The sequence below is a fragment of the Haemaphysalis longicornis genome, unplaced genomic scaffold, assembly GCF_048455015.1.
Source record: "Haemaphysalis longicornis isolate Haplotype H1 unplaced genomic scaffold, Haemaphysalis longicornis Haplotype H1 scaffold_1, whole genome shotgun sequence".
NCBI lineage: Eukaryota > Metazoa > Arthropoda > Arachnida > Ixodida > Ixodidae > Haemaphysalis > Haemaphysalis longicornis.
The window spans coordinates 422,321,292-422,346,909 of record NW_027526203.1 but is presented as its reverse complement, the minus strand read 5'-3'; the positions used below and the strand labels follow the sequence as shown (position 1 = coordinate 422,346,909).

Sequence of the window (25,618 nt, the reverse complement as noted above, 5' to 3'; positions counted from 1 at the left end):
TTTAATTTCATCGTAGGCTGCATGGATAGGCAAATATAGTGCATTGGGCTTAAGTTTAATCACAGGATTGTCTTACTAGTGTAGCTTGGAGTATCGCCCACTAGAGTAGGAAATTCAATGCCATACGATACGAGTTACAGTACACTAAGTGGATGCTGACATATAAGGAAGGTTTTTTGAGACACAAACGGCACCACCTCACCATCACGGTATTTGGTCACTTTCTGGGACAGTATTTTAAAGGTAGCGCAAGAACTTTTCGCACTGGGTATAATTCTTACGCGGTCTCACGCGACTGGAAGCGTGCTCCATAACGTCATGGATACGCGCGGAGACCGAGTAAGAATTCAACCCCTCCGGAAACGTTGCGGCGCCCCGGAGAATACGCGCCCAGGTGTAGTATTCGGCTGAAACGTTACTCGGCTGAAACTCGGGACACACTAGCGGCCCTCGGTCCCCAGCAGCTGTAGAGCACTTGACCAAGGCGACGCCCAGGTCATTGCGACAACAGTGTGTGCTAAGAATCTTTGGGTCCACGCAGGCCGCCACTAGAATTTGAACCTGAGAACGATTAACACTAAACTTCTGTCGAGAGGAGGCGGCTTAGCGGAGTCATTAAACGCGAAACTGTAGGATTCAAAGAACAGGTGAGGGCTATAAGGTGTTGAGCAGTGGACATACTTTTTTACCGAGGGCATGCAGAAAGGAAGGCGCTTGGAATGAAATGGAGCTTGGAATGAATATTTGCCCGCAAACTCAGGAATAGAAAACTACCACAGCAAAGCCCAACGGTAAAGCAAAAATGAAATCGACTTCAGTGTAATGGCAGTACAGGCATCAAGCACTGTCAAGAGCAGTGATCGCCGGTTGCGGACGTGCAAGCATAGGCGCGGTTGATGAGGAGCTCTCGCGCCGCTTCGTCGGCTTCCTTGCTGCCATCGATGTAGACGCACCGGGGTATCCAATCGAGATTCACTAGTTGCCCTTTCACTTTAACTGCCCGGGAATCTTGCTTGGCGGGTTGGACCGAGGACGTGAGGTAGCGCTATCACATGCACTTTCATTTCTTTTTTTTTTTTCATCTTTAAGACACGGGAGCATTGCATGAGGGGCGGGGGAGCAACAAATATTAAGGGGGAATGTATAATTCGTTAGGTACTAACAATAAACATTACAATAATGTTGGTCATTGCAAAACAAAGCTTGAATTGGTAATGATAACTATACGAATAGAAACAAGTTGGTCAAATAAGTAACATAACGTAGTACATTATTACAAAACATTCCTGAACAGATGATTCGAGAGCAGCCAGCGAGTCCTGTTTGACGCGTTCTCTGTGGCTGTTGTAACCGACGAAGCATGCTCCGTAGCCTCGCCATGACACGCAACTCAAGCTCGGTAGGGTCGATTACGTCCGCGGCGGGCGCCTCCATGCGGGTGGTTTCGGTGCGGTCAGGACGCAGTGCCTGTATGCGAGTACTCCGCAAGCACCTTACAGGGTGGCCTGTGCATTCGAGTACGTTCACTAGTCAGGTGAATATGTTTGCTATTTAATACCTTAAAGCCCTCACCTGCTCTTCTAACCTTCGTTCTTCATCCTTTATGTTCCATGACTTAGGCATGCCGCCTGGTGAAGATGGTGCAGCGATGTGGTTGCTTTGGTTCAACATTCCTCAGAATGGGTATAGACGATGATGATTGCTATTGGTTTCCCCTTTGTAGCGGGGTGATGACGTGTCATCTTACCAAAAAAAAAAAAACCAATATACCTATGTTTCATACTCTTCGTTTAATACTAGCGCTGCTCTTAGTGCAGGAACATAAAAACGTATTACGCACACAATATTTTTTTTGTTACCGGTGGTAGCAACCTTAGGCAATATTCCCCTCTCTGCTTTTCGTCCACCAGCATTCTAATCTTCTTTTCGTCGCCTCGACAGCCTTGAAGTTAACTCCCTCTGTTCTACCCATTAAATCCTAGGGCCGAATATTTCCCTCATGTAGATTTGGATGGATACCCTCGCAATCTAACACTATGGGCCGCATAGTTTCTGTTTCTTTTCTGCAGACCACACATACCCCATAATTTTGTGAATACTTCCCCACAAAGCTCTTAGTTCGCAAGCAACCTGCTCTAGCCTCAAAAAGCACAGCACTGCCCTTGGAATTATCGTAGAAATGTTCCTTTCTTATGTCCAATTTCTTAGCCCTGTACACCTCTAACGACGCGACTTCTGTAGCGTCCTCCCAGCGGCCACCTCTGCGTAAAGTGGCAACAACAACAACAAAAAAAAAAAAAAAAAAAAAACACATCCCGCCCCGTATGAGCAATACCACCCAACCCTGCGGAGTATGTGCGAGCCGAGCTTGGCGGACGACCTGAGCAGCCTCCGTTCCCTTGCGGATGGGCGTGCTACGGAGTAATGGGCCCACTAGTCTTTTTTTAAGAGCGAATGCCTCATGGTGGCTGATTGCTTAAAGTATATGTAATTAGTGCCACATATACTGACGGACGTAAAAAAAAAAAGCACACTACCACAACGCCATTCCACAGGGTGGCACCGGCGTGGTGGAGAACTGGCTAAGGCTGGAAAGCATTGAAAGACAATGCTAAGACGTTTTTTTTTTGTTTTTTTATAGCGGCAGATTTACTTGGGGACTTTCGACTGCGAAATTTAGGCATGTGAGTGCGAGCGTGTGGGTGCGCGTGCGTACGTGTTGAGTGCGTGTGTTAGTAGTGCATGTGTGTGTTCAGTTAGTGCACATGCGAGTCAATCGAAATGATGCGGCCCGAAAGTCAGACGCGTATACGCACTAGAAAAGTTTCCCTGAGCCTGCTGTGACATCACGCACTGCGAAACGTCATTTGCTCATTCAGTAATTTCACAGCCTAGAGTCCAGTGGTATGCCGGGACTCGTAATTGGCATATTATGCCGTTTAATCGCCATGACTGCCCATTCAGGTGCATTGTGGGGAAGCGGAGGCAGGTCTGATTGTACCCGAGCTTTCTAAGTTGGTTTAAATCCCGAAATACTGTCCACATTTTCGTGGAGTGAGCGGAGCCGTCCCCATCCCGGCCTCAGCTTCGCACCGTTTCGGCGGGGAAGCTATCGTTGAAGGCACGTGGGCCATGTCGGGCAGCTTCAGCCTCGCCGCTACCACAACTCGACGACTCGATCATTTCCCCAGCCCGAAAGACTGAATGAAGACCAGCCGTAGCCAGCCGTGCCGAAACGAGCCGGCGATGTGCCCCCCCCTTTCCCCACCTTCTCTTCCGACCGGCCTTCGAGCACCTCCGGCGATTCGTCGCTGCATTCAGGACGTCTTTCTTACGGGGCCAAGGATCATCAATACCATCATCGTCATCCGTGGCGCCAGGCACTTCAATGTTTAATGTTATCGCAGCGCTCATCCTCATCGTATCCGTCCCGTCGCCGCGGCGTCGACTGGTATACGGCCGCCCTTAACCGGGGGGCTATGTGACACGAAGACGAAGATGTGGACTTTCGTACGTAGCACCATACTCACCAATATTTGAAAAAGATGGAGCTGTGTGTAGCGCGCAGTTTGCGCGGTAGCTTCAACCATCGCATCACTCTCCACCGCAGTTCCCACGACGTAGCAATATTGGGAATGGGTTTGTCCCGCCAACTAATGCGTTGATTTGAGTGAACAGGGGCATTGAAAATGCCATGAACAGATAAAAGAACAAGACAAAACAAAGGAAAGAAACGACACACACGAGCACTGGCACTTAAATTTGCAGGCCACGAGCGTTTACAAATATACCTGCTTTGTTGGATCTATTATGTGCTGAATGGTGAGACTCCGTGCCGTTAGAGACATGCATCATGGTGGATTTTATAATGGAATTCGGTCCACGTTGGCTCTAAGCATTAAATTTGTCCGTTCATAGGCACTTACATGTCGGCACCACCATCGCCATCGTCATTGCAGTCGTCATGACCTTCTGCTCACCTCTGTGAAGAGAAGTATTTCATGAGTGAGATCGCCACCCCTGATCGTCATGACAGGGAGCTGGTGGTGAATGAGTGGACAGTATCGTAGAATCAATGGCTGTTGTCTGTAAACTGAGGAACGGTGTTATGTTCGTTCTCCTCATGAGAAACTATCACCCGCTCTCAGGCAGAATGAGGAGCGGAATTGACACTTCTCCTTAACGAGGCCAATAAGATTGGGTGTGTGTGAGTGTGCTAGCGTGTGTGTGAATGCATCGGTAACCTGTCACAGAATTCCTTGTTCCTACCAATTCCTTGGCGAGGGATAACCGTGGGTTGTTTTTCGTGTTCTCTTTGAACGCCTGCGGCAAAAATATTGAACAAAATCTACACCATGCCGTTATTATGACATTCTAACTCCTGTGACAGTTTTTTTACAGTTTTAAATTTCTTGCTCAATTCTCGGTCTGCCATAACACTGGCGGGGCAAGTTCCCGCTGTAATATTGTCTGAATAATCTCATCTCGTCCACACCGTTGGCGAAATACTAAATGTTTCCGCTGTGGTGTACGAGATCCAATGAAACGATCATAACTGCCAACGAGTACAAGCAATTGATGCTCTGCCATAGACGCGGTCAGTGCAATGCGGTTTTAATGCAGAATCTTGCCAGCTCCACTGCTATACTCAGATAGAGTCGCTTCTACTCCGCGCAGCTTGCCCTCGCAACTCGAGCTGCCGCCGTCAATACTTCCGTTTCATTGGCCCTGCGTACATCACTTTGGATCGGCCGACAGGAACCGTCAGTTCGACGACGTACCGAGCGGCGCTTGGCCACATACTGGGCGCAGCTGCACTCTTCCGCAACGCAGCCACGAGTCCGCGGAATATCGCACGCGCAGGTTCGCGCTGATGCGATCTCGCGGTGGATCACAGTGCGCGCTCTGGCTGGCTAATTGCGAGCTTGTAACGAGGCAGCCTCTATTCTCACCCGCGCTTCATTAATCTCCGGCTTAGAGCGCAGCGAGTTGAACTCCCGCCGGCTGCGCATTCCGCCCGTGGTCCCCGGGGGAAGCGGCCGCCAGCTATGGCTGGACGGAATGGCGAATTTATATAGATCGAGCCGGAGAGCGCCGCCGATCGCGGGGGCTCAAGTCGTTTCTCGGTGGCACCTCAATCCCCGGCGCCGCACGCGTATAGACTACACGCCCGAGCGCTGCAACTTCCGGCGGCAATAAATCAAGTTAACGACCCCCATCCCGCCGCGGCGGCCATTCTTGGCGACGCGTCGTCCTGTGGGCGCCTTGGCCCCAGCGACGTCGCACCGAGTCGCGCACCTGGTGACAGCGGCGCCGTCAACAGGCGCCCCTGTGGCCGCCGGGCTAACAAAGGCTTTCGGTTCGCAGGAGAAATGAAAGCCCGCAATAAGGACAGAACCACGGCCAGCCTTCAGTGCCCAGTCAATACCATGTTGCAGGCCCTGATGATGTCGTTAAAACGACGCCTTGACGACGTCGCGTCATGAGTACATCGGGGCTGGCTTTTCTTATATGGGTTATATATATATAAATATATATATATGGAGAGAGAGGAAGAAAGGGTTTTAGCGCTGTTTTTTTATATTCAGGAAGAAAGAGAAAAAGCGAGAAGGAGAGACCTTCTTTTCTTTGCAGAAATGCTTCACACAGACGGACAGTAGCGCACCATCTTCTATAGTTCCGACTGAAGAGCGAAGCGATCGTAAGTGCAGCACATATTGGTAAATAATTCTGTACACAATTACCGCTATCTTTTCTTTGCAGAAATGCTTCACACAGGCGGACAGTAGCGCACCATCTTCTATAGTTCCGACTGAAGAGCGAAGCGATCGTAAGTGCAGCACATATTGGTAAATAATTCTGTACACAATTACCGCTACCTCGTGTGATAATTCAAGCACGGTGAGAGTGAGCACTCCACCCTTGAAACCTAGCAGAGCCTTGTCAGTAATTTGGGGTGGCGTGCTCATTTGTGGGAATCCAGGCTCCAATTCCATTCACGAACGAGTGACAGTGAGATCGCAAGCTTTAATGGCGCCTAAGAGAAAGACGGAGCTCCTCGAGCGAGAGCCGACGACTTGATGATGGACACAGATGATGATGGCCTCATCGCTGCCAGAAATTTTCTGCAGTGTTTCCTTTAACGTCCTTGTATAGTGGCCAGTAGCATCGCCTTGCAGAGGGCCCGCCACACGTCGCGTCGTGAGTTCATTATGCGTGCCTGTACAAATGGCTAGGGTAACAGCCGCAGAGCGCTGAGAGATGGCAGAGCGAAGATACCGCTGCACCGGCTGGCTTACTGCCGCGCTTCCACGCGGCACTGATGATGCTACCTGCCAGGTATCTCAGCTTCTTCATTCGTTTTAGTTCCGAGGGATAATCTCCTTGAGTGGGTTAGTGCCGTCCTTTCCACGCCACCACTACCAACCCCGAGGCCAGCGTTGAGGATGACGGCTGCCTAGTATGTCACACCATAGTTCAATGCCATGGCTACGAATATAAAAATGAAGATACGCTAGTCCGGTGAGGTTCCGTTTCCTTGTGGGCACAAGCCCGGAATTTCCACTGCGCACGCAGCACCATCTCCTGCTTCGCTTAGAGCACTTCTTCTGTTATTGTATGCACCTTCTAAAAGAGCCGCGCTGTCGTGCCTCAGTAACCTAGGGGTTGAACCGCGGATTTTGGAACGAACGCCCCGGATTCGAGCTCCAACCATGCCAATGTCCTCTTCAAGGCCCGTGATTGTTTTATTGTAAAATGTTCTCTTAGCTCAATTCTGCACATTATTTATGCAAATAAAAGTCGCTTGGTATCTTTTAGGCCGGTTTAATGGTGGGGTGCCGCACATCAACCCGTTTAATTAACGTTTCGCATCGCACAAACAGTGCCCGGCCTTTACCTACCTTTGAGCGGGGTATCGCGTGGCTTCATTCTACTTGTTCCTCTTCTGTGCTACAGCCACCCGTGAAGGGAGACAGCCTGACCACTTACGGGCACAATAAGGCAATAGGGTTATAATAATGCTCGAGGCGTTGCACGTGTACCGTGTCGGGGCCGCTGTGACGCAGGTCTGACGACGAGCGGGCCAGCGGCGCAACAATGTAACAATGCAACAATAAGGAGAAACGGGGAGGTACGTTCGACTACGTGGTATGGACAAGATACTTGGACGTGAGCTTGGAGAGACGACGGGTAGTAACCACAATCTAAAACCATTCGAGGGAGCCGGGAGAAAAAGTAACTTGTGGGTTGTCACCATCACGACGCTTTCTGGGAGGGGTTCGTCTTCGGAGGTTAAAGTGCAGGCAAGTTGGCGACTCTCTTCGGCGTGGCGAGTATTCTCGGAAGCATCGGGCCGGTAGGGTAGCGGTCATAATCGTTAACGACCATAAATGAGAAAAAAGGGAGAAGCCTGCAGAAATCTGCGCCATAATTTTGTACGCCTATACATTACAAAGGACAGAATCGTGTCCCATTTAGGGTGGTCGGATGATACATACTTCGCGGGCACGTCGCCAAGGGGGTGGTTAAATCTCTCCGTACGCACATTCATCAGCGGCTGGTAGGCCATAGGTGCGGTGGGAGACATTGAATTATTTCAGAAGAGCTTCAATCATCTAGGATAAAAAGACACGCCCGCTGCAACTTGGGAGTTCCCGAGGTTCTTCGTGATGGTTGATGAAACGATGTGGATGGAAAAAACTTGGCGTTCCACCGGGACCAGGAAAAAGCGTATGACATGGCCATTGAAGCATATCTGGTGCTTATCAGACGTGCACCTAAAGTTCGCGAGGAAAGGCGCCTAACGAAGCGGAGCGAGGGCGGTGTAGAGGCGGGCGAGCGTTGGGGGTGGGCCGTGCATCTACTTCAGCGTGGCAAACCGGCGCCACCACACGCAAAGGCTCACAAGCAACTGGTCAGAGTTCGGCGGCTTGCTCACGTATGATTTGACGGAGTGGTAACGGCAGGCAAGGCTCTTGGCCTAGCAACGGTGGTGATGCTCAAGAAAGTATGGGGGTTCCGTAAGTTCCGAAACTAACCAAGGATAATTTACTGCATCTAAACAGTTATTCCGTTTTACACGGACATGGGTGCTGCCGCTTTGAGTGCAACTCCTCTTTAATGGAAACTAAGCCCGGGATCGGAATCTTTGGAACGGACATTTCCATATGGACGGACGCTTCCGATTCCACAAAGTTTTGCCGTATCCTGCTATAGCATCATCGAGCGAGCTATTATGCTCGAAATTCTGCATAGTACTGGACGATTTCTGAGCTGGGTGCGTTCAACTGGAACTCTTATTTGCGGCTAGTAGCATAATTATATCGGAAAGCCTTTTACCGTAACAAGAACAAGTAGAACCGCTGTTTCACTACGTGATTTGGCGGTTTTAGTCGGGTAAAGTTAACCTGGTCTGCGTTTTCTATATTATTGCGGGACGTTCTTGTGGGCGGATTTTAGGCTGAACGGCCAGCATATACATCAGCGTGGTTGAAAATCTATTTCTGTTGCACTGGGTCATCAAAAGAGTACTGGAAAGTCATAACGTATAGCGCAAGCAAGTTACGTCATCATGGCGCACGTCTGCGATGCCGGCGTGGATGTCGTGTCGGAGGCGCCAGATATACTTTCAGCAGCACTTTGGCGGAGTGCAACAACAAGCAATGGCAGCCGCATACAGTCGCCTGTAACCCGTTCAAAGAATCCACGGATGCGCGTTGGTTTCAGTTTATCCAACAATAACACTGTCTTCGATTTCAGCTGTTCAAATACGCGTATGTCACTCGGCGAGCATGTTTAGTGGGCAGGGAAGCGACGAATGCGGTTTTCAGTGGTACCGTGAGGCTTGAGTGGCGGTGGGTCGGCCGGGATTGATAGGGCAACACAGCGTGAAAAGGTAGCGATAGCCAGTTTCTTGCGTACTATAGAATGAAGCCCACTGCGTTATCCGCGAGCACGTTTTAAGCATTCTCTAGTGATAATAAAAGTTGGTTGCACCTCGGAGATGGCACCGAGGTTGAGATTGCGGTCGTTCTTTCGATGGTGTCTCTCCCGGGCGGCTAGCTGATTGTGTAACGATCTTTCATTCTGAGAAAAAAATGTTGCTGCTGTAGAAGCCTTTAGTCGTGGGACCTGCATGTGCTTTGTAGTTTGTATTTTCCAGAATAATTGAACAAAGCTTGAGGCATTTAGGGGCTTTTGTTTGGAACGCGATTCTACCCTGTAATTATATTAGTTTTATTGGTACCCGAAGCTTTAGCGGAGATTTACTAAGGAGAAAGATCGTCCAATGTGATCCGCAAAAAATACGCGCCAGCTACTTGGAGCCCCCACTTTCCGCAGCAGTGCACCTTGATTTCTCGAATCACGCCTCTCACTTTCGAAGTGTTTGTGACGCAAGGATAGCAACTTCGAAGAGTTTCCTTATGGATGTCACGTTTCGAGCTGTCGATGTTTATGAAGAAGGCGGAACAATCTCGTTTCTGAACGTAGACTGTTCACAGAGGCAAAATACGGCCCCATATTTTCGGGGTTTCGCCAGCCGCGTTAAAGTAAACCGCAAGAGTTTTAGAGGGGCAATAAAACAATCCTCTGAGGCGTGTTTTTTTTCTCCCCCTCTTGGGTCAGTCGCTTCGCTACGCTTTTGTTTTCGCAGTTCTTTCCAAACACCTGAGTGGAGCCGCGGGCCGCCTGACAACGCCGCGACAGTACCGGTGGCGCAAGTGAGAGTGGCTGGAGCTCCCAGTGACAAAGACACATTTTCCTGGAGCTCCGCGGCACCACGGACTTGACAATGCTGGTCACAGCTGGCCTGGCGGAATGAATGCCTCTGCTGGGCCTAGCAACACGGCGCCTAGGCCGGACCACCTCTCTGGGGTCCCCTTCGCTTGATTCGGGTTGCCTCAACCAGAGGGAGCCCGGCCGTGCGGCCGATAGCTCCCCAGCGTACTCCTGCCGCGGAGAGTGCAGGGTACGTTGCTGGGGCCACTGGCCGACGCCGCGCACATTCGGACGATGCACGTCACATCTATTCGCTTTTTTCCCCCCAACTTTTCACCGCCGCTTTTCTTGGTTTCCGGACATTCCCATCTTCGCGCTTCCAGCCCCGTCTCGAACCTTTCATGTCTAGACGGGAATATATTTTTTTTAAATAATTCAAGCTCTGAAACTGGAAAACAAAAGGCTGCGGCGAAATTGTTATCATCGTTCCAGCTGCCTCACACGTTCCGCTCGTGCTCAAACGTTCTTCGGCTCAGTATTCTGCTACGGGTTTTTGTATTACGCGGGCAGAAGGAGGTGCTGATGTCGTCAGGCGACGCTACGGGTTACCCCTTTGCGCTTTACTACGACGCGGAAACTACACCGACGCGTAAAAGCCGGGACAAAATAATAAACAAAAGAGGTCGGTACACTTCTGGGGTAGAAAACCATAGCTTCCAATCAGCTGCAAACAGTTTCTCCAAACAGCCTTCCTCTACTGTGAAGATGGAAGACCAATCAGGCTGTATGGGTGGATAACTATATTGAATTATTTATGGCGACGTACTGTACTGATCGCATAAAGACACAAACGTATAAATTCTTTGAAATTATATCATAATTAATTCTCATATAATGTGTTCCGGGAGTGTTTTAATGAAACAAGAGTTGTATCCGTTTTCTGTAACCACACTCCCTCCGTAGACGACCAGGCATTGGCAGCGGAAGGGGATTCTGCAAAGTTTTCTACTTCGCCATGAACTAATAACGACAACTAAATGAAAATTGGCGTAGAGATATAGTCTTAGCGGCTAATTACACTATAAAGTTTTCCAAAATACCTATATTAGACTGATAACTATAGAGCATTTTACGCAAGTTCTGAAGAGGGCGCGTGCGGTTAGCGCACCGAATTGGCGCAAGAAAGCTGTGCTGTAAAAGTTACGCAGGTACACTACAAAATATACCTTCCATGTAACACAGATCACGCAAGTAATTGTAGTGCATATTTACGCAATATCCCCCCCCCCCTTTCCCCTACTGCATAACAGAGAAAGCAGGTATTGCATTCCCTGCGTGGACATAGAAATTACGCAAGACAAGCTAGACATGAAACTTAGACAACGCGCTTTCGAAAAAGAAAAAAAAATCAATCTGCATTATATCACCAACTTGAATTTGGATCGGTGTCGGGTAGTGTTTACAGATTGTCGTGTCCCTCAGCAATTCCTTTAGTACGCCTATTGAACATTTTTATTTGTATCATTAGTGGGTACGGCACGAGCCTGCGCAAAAGGCGTGGACGAACGAAGGCGAATAGACGCGCACGGCGAAGCTACTTTTCAACTTGTTTTGTCCTTCTTCTCATTCGCCTCCTTCTACTAACCATGTTTGGTCCACGTATTTTACACAGTTTTGCATTCTAATAATGTACCTAGCCCAAGTTTGTGTTCGGCATGTACCTAGTGCATTTCGTAATGACAGCCTCTGTATGTTAAGAACACGTCGGCTCGCATTTCTGTGAGAAGCCACAATTTCACGCCCTCCAAACAAAAATGGCCACATACTTGTTCCATTTCCCGCACGAACAGGTAGCGTGGTCCGCACTCCCTACTCTGCATAAGAAGCATTTCGTCTGTCCTGAAATGTTGACTTGTATTAAATGTCTCCTGCAACCCTTCGAAAGCACGTTGCAATGTGCCTTACGCGTGTCCGCCTACATGGGTCGAAACCCATTTGCGAAGTCATTACCTCTAGCTGTGCTGGGTTCCTTGCACGACGAAATGCGTGCGAGCGTCTGCCATTACAATTTCTACTACAACGCTGCCACGGTGACATCAGGGGAGCATACGAGGGGGCACGAATGCCTGCACTGTCTTGGTCTGCACGCAGCGCACCGGAAGCAGATCAGTTTACGCTGAAGCAAACAATATAAAAAAATGCCCGGACCTGTGAATATTGGAGGTCACTGAAGGCGGAGGCTAGCTCTTGACCCCCCCCCTCCTGTTTCAACCCTCAGGAGGAGAGTGCGCAACCTTCGTCGTGGTATGCAGGGCAAGATTCAGCAGAGAATTAAAGGCGCACGTTACGGTGAAGCCGATTTTTCATCTTTTTAGAGTAACAGCGTTGATACTGCATAAACTCTAAAAATCATTATAGAGGAGACTTGTGGGGGAGCAGAGTTTACAACGACAGGGCTTCTGGATAGTCGGTGAAAAGTGTTGCCTGGTCCCGGTAACGATCCTTCTGGCGGGACGGCCGATTTGTATTTGTAAGGAGAATAGTACATATACCGAGTCCAATTTTAAACAAAGCAGACCGATTTACTTATTTCAGATTTGCACTACAGAATATTTCTTCGGAATGCTTTAAAAATAATGGCACGTATTACAGAACCTATTATTTTTTGCAAGGCGGAGTGAGCGAATTTGTTTACAAAATGGACACCACAAAAAGGTTGTGAATGGGGACTGTTTTCATCAAGTAAACACTAAATAACAGTACAAAATCAGCTGATTGATTGATTGTAGGGTTTAACGCGCCGACGCAACGCAGGCGATGAGGCGCGCCGTAGTGGAGGGCTCCGCATTAATTTTGACCGCCAGGGGATCTTAAACGTGGGCCGAAATCTCGCACACACGGGCGTTTTTGCTTTTCCCCTCCATCAGAAAAGCGCTGCCGCGGCCGGGAATTGAACCCGCGTCCTCGTGCTCAGCAGCACAACGCCTTAGCCACTGAGTCACCGCGGCGGATCCAAAATCAGCTGAAGGGAAGTAGAAATCTAGACGTGTAGAATTCTGATACCCGTTAATTTTTTTGTCTTAGTTTTGTTTGTAGTAAGGTTAGATTTATTATGAGGTTTAACGCACTGGCGCCACGCAGGTGATGAGGCGTGCCGTAACGGATGGCTCCGGATACGTTTTTGACCACCTGGGGTTCTCTAACGCGTGCCAAAATCTCGAACACTCGTAGTAAGGTTAGTAGCTTGGCCACCCGCCGCGGTGGCTCAGTGGCTAAGGCGTTGCGCTGCTGAGCACGAGGTCGCGGGTTCGATTCCCGGCCGCGGCGGTCGCTTTTCTGATGGAGGCGAAAAGCAAAAATGCCCGTGTGTACGAGATTTCGGCGCACGTTTAAGATCCCCAGGTGGTCAAAATTAATCCGGAGCCCTCCACTACGGCGCGCCTCATCGCCTGCGTTGCGTCGGCGCGTTAAACCCTACAATCAATCAATTAGTAGCTTGGCTACAGTGCCTAGAATATATTCCAGGCACTATAGCTTGGCCATCAGCTTAACAACGATACATACGAGCTTTCGCGTGGTTTCGTTGTGCTGCATTGCATCCGACTGAGCACCCCCCCCCCCCCCCTCCGCACCTCCGTCGGCAACGAATGGAATTTATCAAACGTCAAGGCCCAGTGCAACACTGTACTAAAAAGGGTGGTCCACGTATGTTGCTGATCATGCACGCCAAATATGGCATTTAGCATTGAGTACCGACATGGCGTAGGGTTTTTTACACCGAAGCTTTAGCCTCTCGTTTCTGGGAAAATTTCGTGTCGCACAGAAAAACCCAGGCAGGACTCAGCAGTTCTCGCCCAAGACGCCGAGCGCATGCGTCAGGCTAATTAGGCATACAGCACAAAGCTCAGTATGTCCGTAAAAACCACAAAACCGCGTGATGGATGATAAGGCGCCTGTGAACAATGGGAATCCCCCCCACGTGTTCCTGGTAATGATTAGGTTTGCAGCTTCTCTCCAAAATGGGCGTTGACGCCATTCAAGGATGAGCGCATGCATCAGGCTTGGCAGGACCCAGCATTTGCAGCCAGAGAGGCCGAGCCCATGCGACCAGCCCGCCGAGACGACGAGGAACATTTCATACCCTCCCACATCGGCATGTGTGGTGGTTTACAACGGCTTCGCTGGACATCCACTTCCTCATGGCGATATGGCGGCCATTTTTTAAATCAAATCGCATGTTCTGCCCTATCGTTGTAATAACTTGTTCTATTAATCATTAAGGTTGCTAATTTGGGTGTGTTGTGGAAAAGTAGGTCATCGGAAGTTCAGCCTCCGCCAGTGCACTGGCGGACGCTAAACTTCATGACTAAACGTCAGGACTAAGTTGTTCTATAGTTCTGGGGTTGCAAATAAAAATCGGGCCTTACGCACCGAGTTTATACTAATACGAGGCGCGCCGTAGTGGAGTGTTGCTGATTATTTTGACCACCGGGCGTCTTTAACACGCGCCAGAACCCCGCTACACGGGCCGCTTTGTTTTTAGCCTCCATCAGAGAAACGGCTGCCGGGAATCCAACTCGCTACCTCGGTCTCACCAGCGAACGCCACTGAAACGCCACAGTGGTGTTTACTCTGTAATACGAACAAACATCGGGCGGATTGAGCCGGATGCTTGGCTCGCCGATGCTAAGCACCGAAAAAAAAAAACTTTTCCTACTGACGGTTAGCCTTCTGGGGTAGCCTGAGATTGAAGACAATAAGTGGCAAGAACAAAGCACGCCACTCGGGACGTGAGAAGGGAATTTAATGACTTTATTCTGCCAGGGAGGACAAGAGGCCCTGTTGTGAATATGGGAGCAAGGGTAGGGCAATCCGGTTCAAATAAAGCTTGTTCACGGCAATTATAGCGTTCACTTCCATCTCACCTGTTACCCCGGGCAGATGCTTGCTGTATCCGGCAAGCGCAAACCGACAGCCTTTTGACCCCACACATACCGTATCAATTAGAAGGCCATGGCAGCCCTGCACGGTGCTGTTAGTGTTCTGGATTTCTGAATACGCCGCATGTTCTTTGGGACTTACTAAGGCTTGACGTTGGGCTAGTTGGGTACTAAACACACTAAAAACAGCGCAGGGACGAGGACGGAACTATTCACACTAAAAACAGCGCAGGGACGAGGACGGAAGAAGTCTTTGGGACTGTTCTGGTTCGCAACCATCCCTTTAAACTCATCTTAAATCCCTTTCACCTCTTCCCTCCTCTCTCCAAGACTGCTCGCGCCGCCATAGAAAACTGACCGAGCGGCCTGGTGGCTCATTTTGGTCAGGTCCTCCCGTTTGAATAGATAATTATTTTCTCCCAGTCTCTTTGTGTCAATAAAGTTTATCAGCAACAACTTCAGCACGTCAGGTCAGTCGGCGCATAATACTGCCCGGGAGTGTTTATGCAATCCGTCCATGGTTCCTTCGTCCACTAGGGAACGACCCGACCCACAGTAGGCATGTGAACTGCACTGGCAGCAGAAGTACCGCCAAGTTAGGAACCTCAGCCGGCAACGGTCCCCCTTCTTGCTTGCTCCTCTGCAATCCCCCGATTAAGAGAAATATTCGCCAACCAAATCTATACCCACTCGGTCTACACTCCAGACGCCGCCTCCAAATGGACAACTTTCAGCTACCCTATTGGTCCTATAGGTGCCCCTACTTTGGCAATAGCAGCACACCCAACCCTTTCCCCCTGAGACACGTATAATAAGCCTTCTCAACTGGCCCCAACCAGCTCCTTACAACCTAAGTGCGCCCAACGACTTCTGCAGAACTCGTCCAGTGTGCCATGGACAATCCTGAAATAAACTGAAGCAAAATGGAGAGGCGAGCTAGTTGGTTCGCAAATTCCATGAGTGAAACTTAAGCGCAAAATTTTTTCACAGGGACGAGAAAGGGAACGACACAGGCGCTTAATCCTGAAATGTTACGGGAAAGAAAAAAAGAAAGAAAGAAGAAACGGTCTTATTTTACTAATTCTTGAACCATTCTAAAATGTTGTCTAGAGCGAGAAATCTTAGAATAAATTTTTGTAACTTTATTTTCCCCGCATTTGACTTTATTTTCCACGTAAGTATAAAACGAAAATATTAGTGTGCGGGATATCAATTTGAACAAATTGCTGTAAAAGTCACTGCAGTCAAGGCTAGTGGCCACGTAAGATGAATCACAAATGCAAACACCCTTGATAGATCTGGTGACTCGAATGCAGACTTCGGCTGCTGAACGGGCTTATCGTTCCCCGCTAAATGAACGTCTGACGATTGCTCTCTATTGCATCGCTGATCTCGCGCATCACCACTTCGGCTACAGGTGCGAATCATGCGCTTTCTCGCGGTCCTGCCTCCGGTTGCGGGCCTCTGAATTCGTGCTCTCCCCCGGCGTCGTTGTCTCTATGACAGACCCGTTTTTGTTCCCGCACTGCTGTCGGAGTCCGTTTTCCATTTCCGCGACCGACTGCTCGGAAAGAGTATTGTTCCGCGGTTTCTCTTCTCACGACACAAAATGAAATATCGGCACCGAAAGTATCCCCGCCGAACAATGGATCTTTCAAAATGAGGTCCCACGCCGTACTTGGCTGTCTGTTGGGCGAAGGGTGCACTTTTTTCCGCCGCTCTCGCTTCCCCTTCATTCCCCTAGTTTTCTTTTGTGTGCGCTCACCTTCTCACTCGCAGCTTCAGTCTCTTCGGGCGTCGGACGTGCTCGTTTAAATCGTCTGTGTGTGCAGCTCCCGAGACGCACGCTTTCTCCTCCGCTCTGCTCGCAGCTGAGACCGACAAACACTGCCCCGATGAGAAGGATGATGCTTTCTCACGGATTGATCACTCGGGGCCGACACGGCGGAAGTGGACGAGTTGGAAAAGACACAAGTCACAACTTCGGTGCCTAAATAGAGCGCGTCCCGCCCAGCGCACGGCGGGGGCAGGCGTGGAGCGGTTATCAGCTACGCTGCCTTCTCACCGCGTTGGTGTGGCGCAGGCCCACCTAGGGCCGGCTTTGCACGCACGCTATTTGCCGCGCGCGCCATTATGCGCCGGATTTCGTGCATCGCTCGAATGATCCCGGATGAAATATCGCCGCTTAATGTAATCGTAAATAAAAACTCGTATCGGGTGCAGAAGAAGAAAAATCAAAGCAGCCCGCGTCGCTTTTCCCCGTGTTTCACGAGCCGGGCGGCGTTATATTTAGTTCGTACGAGGCGCTTCGGTTTCGCCGTTTCCGAGCTGGAACCGGCGGCGGCGTTTTCGTCGTGAATCGAGCTCGGATTTGTTTATTTCGCGGCTCGAATGAGGTGTTTGTGAACTCCTCGGGCCTCCGCATACGTGGGCGCGCGCCCGCGTGCGTGCATGACTGCGCGGCACGCGCGCCAGCGCATACGCCGCCGAATCGATGCGTGACGCTTCTTCGCGGTCGGCCGCGCTTGCTTCATTGAGCGCGCCGCTTTCGCGATGCTCTAGCTTCCCGAAGCGCACCCCCAGCTGTCCCTGCCCCGGCCCCACCAGGAATCGCACTCGGACCCGAACGGTGATGGCAGTGCCGACCACGTGGCATTTTACACTATGGCAGCTGCCATTACATTCGCAGGGTTAGTTCATGTTCTTCGGGAGTTTACGATATGAATAGAAATGTCCGCACGCGGCTGTTCTTGCTGCAGTTTGCCGCAAGTACGGCTATAGCAGCCGAGCAGATGAGGCTCTGGATCCTGGGATGGAAAAAAATTGGGCCCATCTCCCCACGAGGGGGGACTCGAGTAAATGCGTCGCGTATGCGTTAACGTTAGTGTTTGGGGGGTGGTGGTGGGGTGGTAGTGAATGTGTTAACTATTATTGCTTATTACTATTAATTATTATTATTTCTTTCATATATTAATTATTACTTTCGTGATTTTGCGATTTGAGTCCCCCCTCGTGGAGAGATGGGTTTTTCTTTTTTTTTTTGTGACGCAAGAAGTGAAGGCAAGGAGTAGGTTGTTGTAAGTCGTTATTTATTTATTTGTTGCTGTTGTCGTTGTATTGGACGCTGAGAACGACGGCTTTGTGGTCGCTAAAGTGTACTGTTAAGGGGTCTTTAAGCAGTGGTCGTGCGTTGCAGCAACTGGTGAAGACGAGATCGATGCAACTGCTGCCGTGTATCAGCAGCTTCTTGACGTAGTTTGAATGAGTCAAGGATATTAGGCGCGTTCGTAGCCTTTGATTCTGTGTCGGTTTTGTGGCGCAGTGGGAAGAGCACCATGTACCTCGCGTTCCGCCCACAGGGTCGTGGGATCGAAACCAGGCGCCCATAACTATTTTTTTTATAGTGTAGGGGGAGGGGTGCGGACGGACAACAACGCTGCACCTGTTGTTGAGAGCGAGGAGGGTACGGGGGAGAGATGCGCACCTGCGCCTCGCCGCGACGCGCATGCGCAGTGAGCGTGTGGACGCCGCCGCCGACGGTCGAGGGACATCATGCGACTAAGAAACGCTCCGCGTTTAAAACGCAGAATGATGCTACCAAAAATTCCACGACGGGTTTCCAAACAAAACGGCAACGAAAAAATTCCCCCGCATTTCCCCGAGGGGGAGAATGTGAAAGTGCGAATGCACGGTTGTCGGCCCGCTTGCGGCGCTTGCGCTCGGCCCCCGCAGCCCACCGCCTCGCCGCCTTCTCTTCCATCTCTTCCATCGGGTTTGTAGTATCACGTGTACACCACGCAGTTATCAAGCCGCTATAACGCCGCTGAGTCGCCAACGCACGCCGCTGACGACGTAGTTTGAATGCGTTAAAGATATAAGGCGCGTCACTAACACTGATATCACCGTCGCGTCCGTGGCTTGGTCGGTAGAGCGTCGCGCTGCGGCCGCAAAGTCCTCGGATCGAAACCTGGCGCCGGATGCTGTTTCTTTTTTAAATATAGAGGAGCACTGCGGACGCCGCCGCCGCCGCCGCCGGCGGTGGATGGTTTGGGGTCGCTTATAAAGTGCATTCGCACTTAAAACCCAGGCCCGATCCACAAGTTCTCCCCAAGATGTCGAGCGCATGCGTCAGGAAAGGCGGGACCCAGCATTCACCGCCCGAGAAGCCCAGCGGAATCGTTCTTTGTAATCAGGCAAACAGCATTCGTTAAAAAACCACAAAACAAGCATCGAAACCGTACGATAGATGACAAGGCGTCTGTGAACAATGGTACCCCCCTATGTGTTCCTGGTAAAGACTAGGTTAGCCGCTGCTCGCGAAAAGGGGCGTTGACGTCATTCGAGGGCGAGGGAATGCGTGAGGCTCTGCCGCCAGAGAAGCCGAGCGCAAGTGACCAGCTCGCCGAGACGACGAGGAACATTTCACACCCTCCCACGTCAGCATGTGTAGTGGTTTACAAAAGCTTCGCTGGACATCCACTTTCGAAGGGTGGGAGGACGGCCATTTTTTATTATTTATTATTCATCTGATATCCACAGCGCCATGCTGATACCCCCTGATACCACTTGCTGATACCATTTATCTGATACTTACATATGACATATGCCTTGCTTCCAGAGCAAACTTGTCCACTTAATTGGTACACTAGCTAGCTCGTATGTTCGTTCGTGCGCATGCACATCAGGACATCCCCCTGTCATCATCATCATCATCATTATCGTCATAATAACTCAATAATTACCCTTCATACTAGTTTAAGGTGGCAAAGCTATGAGCAAGGCTGGGGTTGGTTGAAGAGGCCAAACGTGCGCAGACGCGAGAGTGAAGTGTAAAAGGGAGGAAAATGTTCACAGAACAAGGAAACGACACGCGCTTCCATGTTCACAAATATAGCGAAGGTTTAATTTGTATTCGAAACAAATGTCACCGGCTCTGTTTTTCCACAGGTTTTACTCGGTCGGCACTATGGACGCGTGACAACTCTTACTTGCATACACCAGTACTGAACTTGCAAGGCTTCATATTTTATAGCACTTAACCTACGAAAAATGTCAAGTTTGTAATAGTACCTATATTAGATTCAGAGCAACGTAGCATTTTAGGCTAACCCTGGAGCGAACATGTGCGATTAATTGTCGAAGCGGCACTATGGACGCACGCAATTTTGGCTGGAGTCAGCGCAAGACAGCTCCAGTGTAAAAGGGCTAAAACGAGCATCTTTGTGCCGATTCGACTTTCTGGCTATCGGCATTAACAATTTAAATATGAAAACTGTGCCCGACATGTAACATTGAAACAAGCAAAACACTAAGTATGGCTGCTGCGAACGCTTCCGTGGCCCCGCTGCAATATTGTTTAATTGAAATGTAATGAGAGGTTGTTTGTATTACTTTGTCTCTTTTGTATTACTTTGTCTCCAAGAAAATCTGGTACAAAGGTGCATAATTTTTTTTTTGATAAGCAGCGCTGCGAAACGGTGAAGTCCAATGGCCTGCCTTGCAGTTCGGAAAAGTTCATTGTGATGATGGGCAAAAACAAGGAAAAGCTAAACATTTCCAAGGACAAAAATGCCATCAAGACGAATATCTTTAAAAGACAATGGTTGCAGTGTGACATTCCGTTCCCGTGTAGATGCGCTGTTGGTGAGCACTTGAAATAAATAAATAAATAAATAAATAAATAAATAAATAAATAAATAAATAAATAAATAAATAAATACTAGGAAAGAATGAAGCATATATTTCCAAGAACATTTTACGCTAAGTGTATAATCTTGAAACTTGGCCAGAAAATTACTGGGACTAGAACCCCGACCATTACCGTTAGAATCGGCGCATCTACTCTTATAGGTGTTCGTTTCCCGGCCGCGGCGGCCGCTTTTCTGATGGAGGCGAAAAGCAAAAACGCCCGTGTGTACGAGATTTCGGCGCAAGTTAAAGATCCCCAGGTGGTCAAAATTAATCCGGAGCCCTCCACTACGGCGCGCCTCATCACCTGCGTAGCGTCGGCGCGTTAAACCCTACAATCAGCGTTGCGCTGGTGAGCACGAGGTCGCGGGTTCGACTCCCGGCCGCAGCGGCCGCTTTTCTGATGGAGGCTAAAAGCAAAAACGCCCGTGTGTTCGAGATTTCGGCGCGCGTTAAAGATCCCCAGGTGGTCAAAATTAATCCGGAGCCCTCCACTACGGCGCGCCTCATCGCCTGTGTAGCGTCGGCGTGTTAAACCACACAATCAATCAAAACCCTACAATCAATCAATCAATTACTCCTATAGGTCACGGGGGTCGTACAACAGTTGCTGAAGAGATAGCGCGAGTGTTCAAAGCGAACCAGTAGATGGCGCTAGATGTATGCAGGACGTACCGGGCTTATATCACATGGGAACGGAATGCCACGATTGCAACAGTGCAGCACATAAGTGTATTGCGTGGGTTGTCTCAACCAAAAGCGCGCCATGCGCAACCGGTGTTCCGCGCAACCAGAGAAGGCTGTCCCCTTGCCAATGGCGGGCGGGTATACGAAAAGGCTGAAATAAAACCATGCTTGTTAGTCCCACTGCTGCACGAGGCGGCTGTCTTGCTTTAAGGGTTTAACGCCTTTACAGTGGACATGTTTAGGGGTAATTGAACAGCACGATACTTGGTATTCTCTGCTTATCATGACCTAAACGGTACGAAATCTCCAGCCGTTCATGAATATAAGTACGTCATTACCTTAGTGAATGTGCCACTGAACCAGTAGAGTGAAGGAAAAAGAAACGAGAGGAAAATACTACAGCGTTCGAACCAACGTATCAAGCACAGAAACCCGAGGTATGGTCGGTCGATCTTTACGCCACAGGACTGATCAGCTGGCTCATTTTAGCAGAGAATCACGAGGCTCTTTGGCGTTAAAAGTGTGACGCAATAGTGTCTGAATGACGTCCGGACCAGAGAGGTTGCTTTGCGTCGTAGCCCTTGGATTGCAAAAAGGAGTGGCCGAGACGACAGCTCTGTCGAACCTGGTTTGGGGGACAGAAACAACCAAGGGGAGTGCACGCAACCAAGCGCTATCGGCGGCAGACGGGTAAACCACAATATCGTGAAGGACAACCGTTCCTTTAGTACTTACCATCGTTGCTGTGATTTTGTTGAGTTCTTGCACCCTTTTCTTGAGCCAAACTCGTGGTAATGCGTTGTGGCAACTCGATGCCACGGATGTAACCCCCATCGCGGTCGCCATATCGCTGTTTTGGATAATAAGCATGCAACTGCACCATCATTCTCTTCATTTGGTTCAGAAGTAGTACACGCCCATTGCATTCGTGGAACTTTCGCGTGAGAAACCGCAGGTAAAGAGGGTACGCGTGAATAAGCGCAGGGGCAATACAAAGAAATACGCACACCGGAGCGCAGAGCGTCCGGTACATGCGAAGTTATCTGGCTGCCAAGTTCGAAAGCTCTGCGCACGCGCGAGTGTTCCGCACACTTCTGAAAGTATACGTCCTGCCATTAAACCGGGTTCGGGCGCAGGGAAGCAACGCTGCTTACTTCTGTAGTTGCACATTTCAACGCTACTACCTGCTACTACTACACCGTTGAGCAAGAGGCAAGTTTAAGGCCCAACTTTTCCAATCTGATATGGCCTATTTTATTTGCAGCGGTAGATAGGACTGGCTCCCCGTCATCGATAAGGGCCGCGCATGCATGCTGTCATGCTGATGCACATTTATCAAAGCGAAAGCTTTCTTAGTGGGACCGATGGCGTCCTGTCGAAAAACTAATGCATTTCCCCATACACCGGCTGGTCAACCGAAAAGTTCTGATAGGATCTGTGGGATACAGATAAACAGACCGACTTGTGGGAGACAGATAGGCCTGCTGGGAACACAATGAGAGGCAAGTAAAAAAAAGCAGTGGCAATTATAAGACATTGTTGAGTACTTTGCTGTCGTGACAATCTTGTGCTTAAAGGAAAAGCCTGAGTGGCAATAAGTCAGTGCTGGACACGCTGTATCTGAGTTACACATATCTAAAATAATATTTCAAGACAGAATTCGAGTACCTAGTGTCTTTATCCAAATAATTTCGCATGGTTCATCTTAGTATATCGAAGATAGTTTCGGGGTACCTTGCATCTTCACACACCCAGTACTTTACCCAAAATCGCTAATTATTCCAAGATGCATTCAGTTTTTAATTGCTTAGGTGGGAACATAATGGTGGTACGGAGGTCTTAGTTCTGCTTTCGTTTTGTTTCTATATGGTGTGCAGGGCAGGCTTGAAAAAGAAGCATCCATAATCTATTCAAACACCACCTGCACCATGATGGAAGAATTTTTCTCTTAATTCTAACACTGATGGGTGGTAATGGGATTGTAATACAACACCTATCCCTTACAAGCGTTATGTGTTGGCTGCGCACTGAATTTTCGTGTCTGTTAACCTAGCTGCACGGGCGACCAACACCTAATAATCGTCTGACTCTCTTCGCCGTGAAAGCAGCAATTTCGATGAAGTAGAGCGATTCAGTAAAATTCAGTAAACCCCTATTATTTGCGGCCAGTTCAGCTGCCAGATATCAACGTACTCAGCTCCCGGATTCATGTCAACAGCACGGTTCCTAGCTCTTCGCAGACGAGGGGTTCTCAGCTCGATGTTTTTATGTCGACGACAATACTGCATTTTTTCTGCAAAAGCCTTCCGGTCTACCTAGTCCATACGCCGATTTCGAAGTGGCCGAGCACAGCAGCCTGTTCAGCTTACCTAAACCGAAGGCAATGCGCCAGCTATGGGGAACTGATAATAGGAAACCAAATGTACAGCGTTTAGAATCGTCTATACTGCGTACGTCAACAAATTTCAGGCCGTCAGGTTCGCTCGCTCAGGAAGGGAAGGGAAGGGGGAGGAGGAATAAACGTTCATTATGTAAGTTATAAACTAACAGAAGCTGGGTGGCCTTCTTAGTTGATTGTGCGGTTTAACTCGCCGGAGCTACACTTGGGCTATGAGGCGCGCCGTAGTGGAGGGCTTTGACCACCTGGGGATCTTTAACCTGTTGCGCCGAAATCTCAACACACTGGAGTTTTCGCTTTTCGCCTCCCTCAGAAAAGCAGCCACCGCGTCCGTGATCGAACCCGCGTACTTGCGCTGAGCAGCACTACGTCATAGCCACTGTGTGTCCACGGCTGGTGGCGTGCTTAGTGCAGGTAGCCCCGCCTACTCTTTTAATGGCGGGAAAGAAAGGAAGAAGGACGACGGCCCGGCTTTTGAAAGCCAAAAGGAGCTTACGACTGAGCTCCTGTGGAACAGGGGGCTCAGAAAAATTCTGCAGGGGAATTGGGGGCGAGGGGCGGGGGATGCAGTGACTTTTACCGTTGGCTAGATCCCCACGTAAGCAAATCACATATTTTCCTTTGCACCTACTCTGAGCTTCTATTCAGCATCGAATTAAGTCAGGAGACGCCGAAAAACCATCGGGATACTGTGCCATTACTTTTCATGAAATTTCGCTCCAGGCGCATGAAAAATACCTTTGCGACCTCTTTGCAGTTCCGCTCGTTACCATGTCACATGTTTACTACAACCAGTACTACCCCCATCCTGAGTGTTACCGACAGCGTGATTGGCCTGCCACGTTATCGTGTATTTTTTTTTTTCTTTCGTGGCTGGCAGAAAAAAAAATGTTCCTTTTCCAAAACAAAATTTGTTGCTTCGGGCCATTGCGCAATGCCTCTAAATTTTTGTATTGGTATGCCGGCCTTGTGGCCGCCGGACAGGGATCACCACGCACGGAAGCACAGAGAAGAATTCACATGCGCCAAGGGATGGAAAGAACTACAGGGACGACCAGTAGACTTCTTCAATAGTGCTACGTTCTCAGAGTTTCCTACGTCCACTCACGTTTTTCTAGTAAGTGGGCTGACTCCAGATTAGCTCAACAAGCATGGCTAATAAATCCGGTAATGATTAACTAGTGAATTTATTTATGGCATATTGTTGTTACGGTGAAATATTGGCTAATGTATCGAAGTACATGAGATACAAATTAAAAGTATCAGTATTGGATACAATTTTCCTGTCTGTATGTCTGTACCTGCATATTGAATACATTACAGGGTGCGAGGGATCGTGTTTCTGTATCCCCCATGCAATCACAGAGTACCATGACCATCTCTGCAATTTGATTCAAACTTTACGAAACCTCCCTGGTTCAAACTCTGTGGTTGGTTCAAACTCTTTAAACTTCCCCTGGTACAAACCCTGCTTCAAACTTTGTGAACTTTCCCCGCACATACGTGCATTTATGCTGTCTATAGCGTAATGTGGAGCACCCTTTTCCGAAATTATGAGTTTTAGAGAAGGGAAAACTACAGGCGAGGTTTATCATGGTACTTTGAAGTATTCGTGCAGATATTGCTCTCTAAGTTCCAGTCGAGTTGTGTTGTCACGATGTTTCTGTTCAAGCGTTTGAAGGGTATCAAAGCTTGCGGGACCCTGTGTGTGTGCGCTCCAAGTTTGTTCACTTATAGTTAGCATTTTTCGTGATCTTCAATGAGTCATTCAGCTTCTGGGAACGAAAACAAAACACAACAAAGCTCAATCAGCGCTCTCTGGCTTACTTAGACATAAAGGGGCCCTAAATAGGGTGACGAAGGCTATACGGCCTGACGTTTTCGTAGTTTCCTCGCGCCTCGAAGTGGTGCGGATGCTACAAGCTCATAAGTTCGGAGCCAGGCAACCTAGAGGCAGTTGTGAGGACCCTTGCGCTCCGAGATACGCGCAGCTATTGGCTCCGCTTGGTGGTACGTAAAGCTTTTATTTAGCTGCCGACGCGCATGCTCCACCTACTACAGGCTGCGCGGCACTGTAAGTCGGCTTAAGCCTTGTAAGTAGATTTAATTTGATGAAGCAACTAAGTCATCTATGTGTAATAAGTAAGAACAGCGGTGAATGGATATAAAAGTACACATTTTTAGA

At 49.3% G+C, this 25,618-nt stretch overlaps 1 protein-coding gene across 1 annotated transcript in view; it reads right to left on the bottom strand.

Moving 5' to 3' along the window:
• The window catches only part of LOC144155649 (uncharacterized), an 80,757-nt gene extending 58,584 nt beyond the window's left edge, over window positions 1-22,173 (bottom strand). Inside the window, exon 1 of the mRNA XM_077687227.1 lies at window positions 21,771-22,173. Coding sequence (XP_077543353.1) covers window positions 21,771-22,068 — 298 coding nt within the window. The 5' untranslated portion in view covers window positions 22,069-22,173. The remainder of the gene's footprint in view (window positions 1-21,770) is intronic.
• Window positions 22,174-25,618: the final 3,445 nt, after the last annotated feature.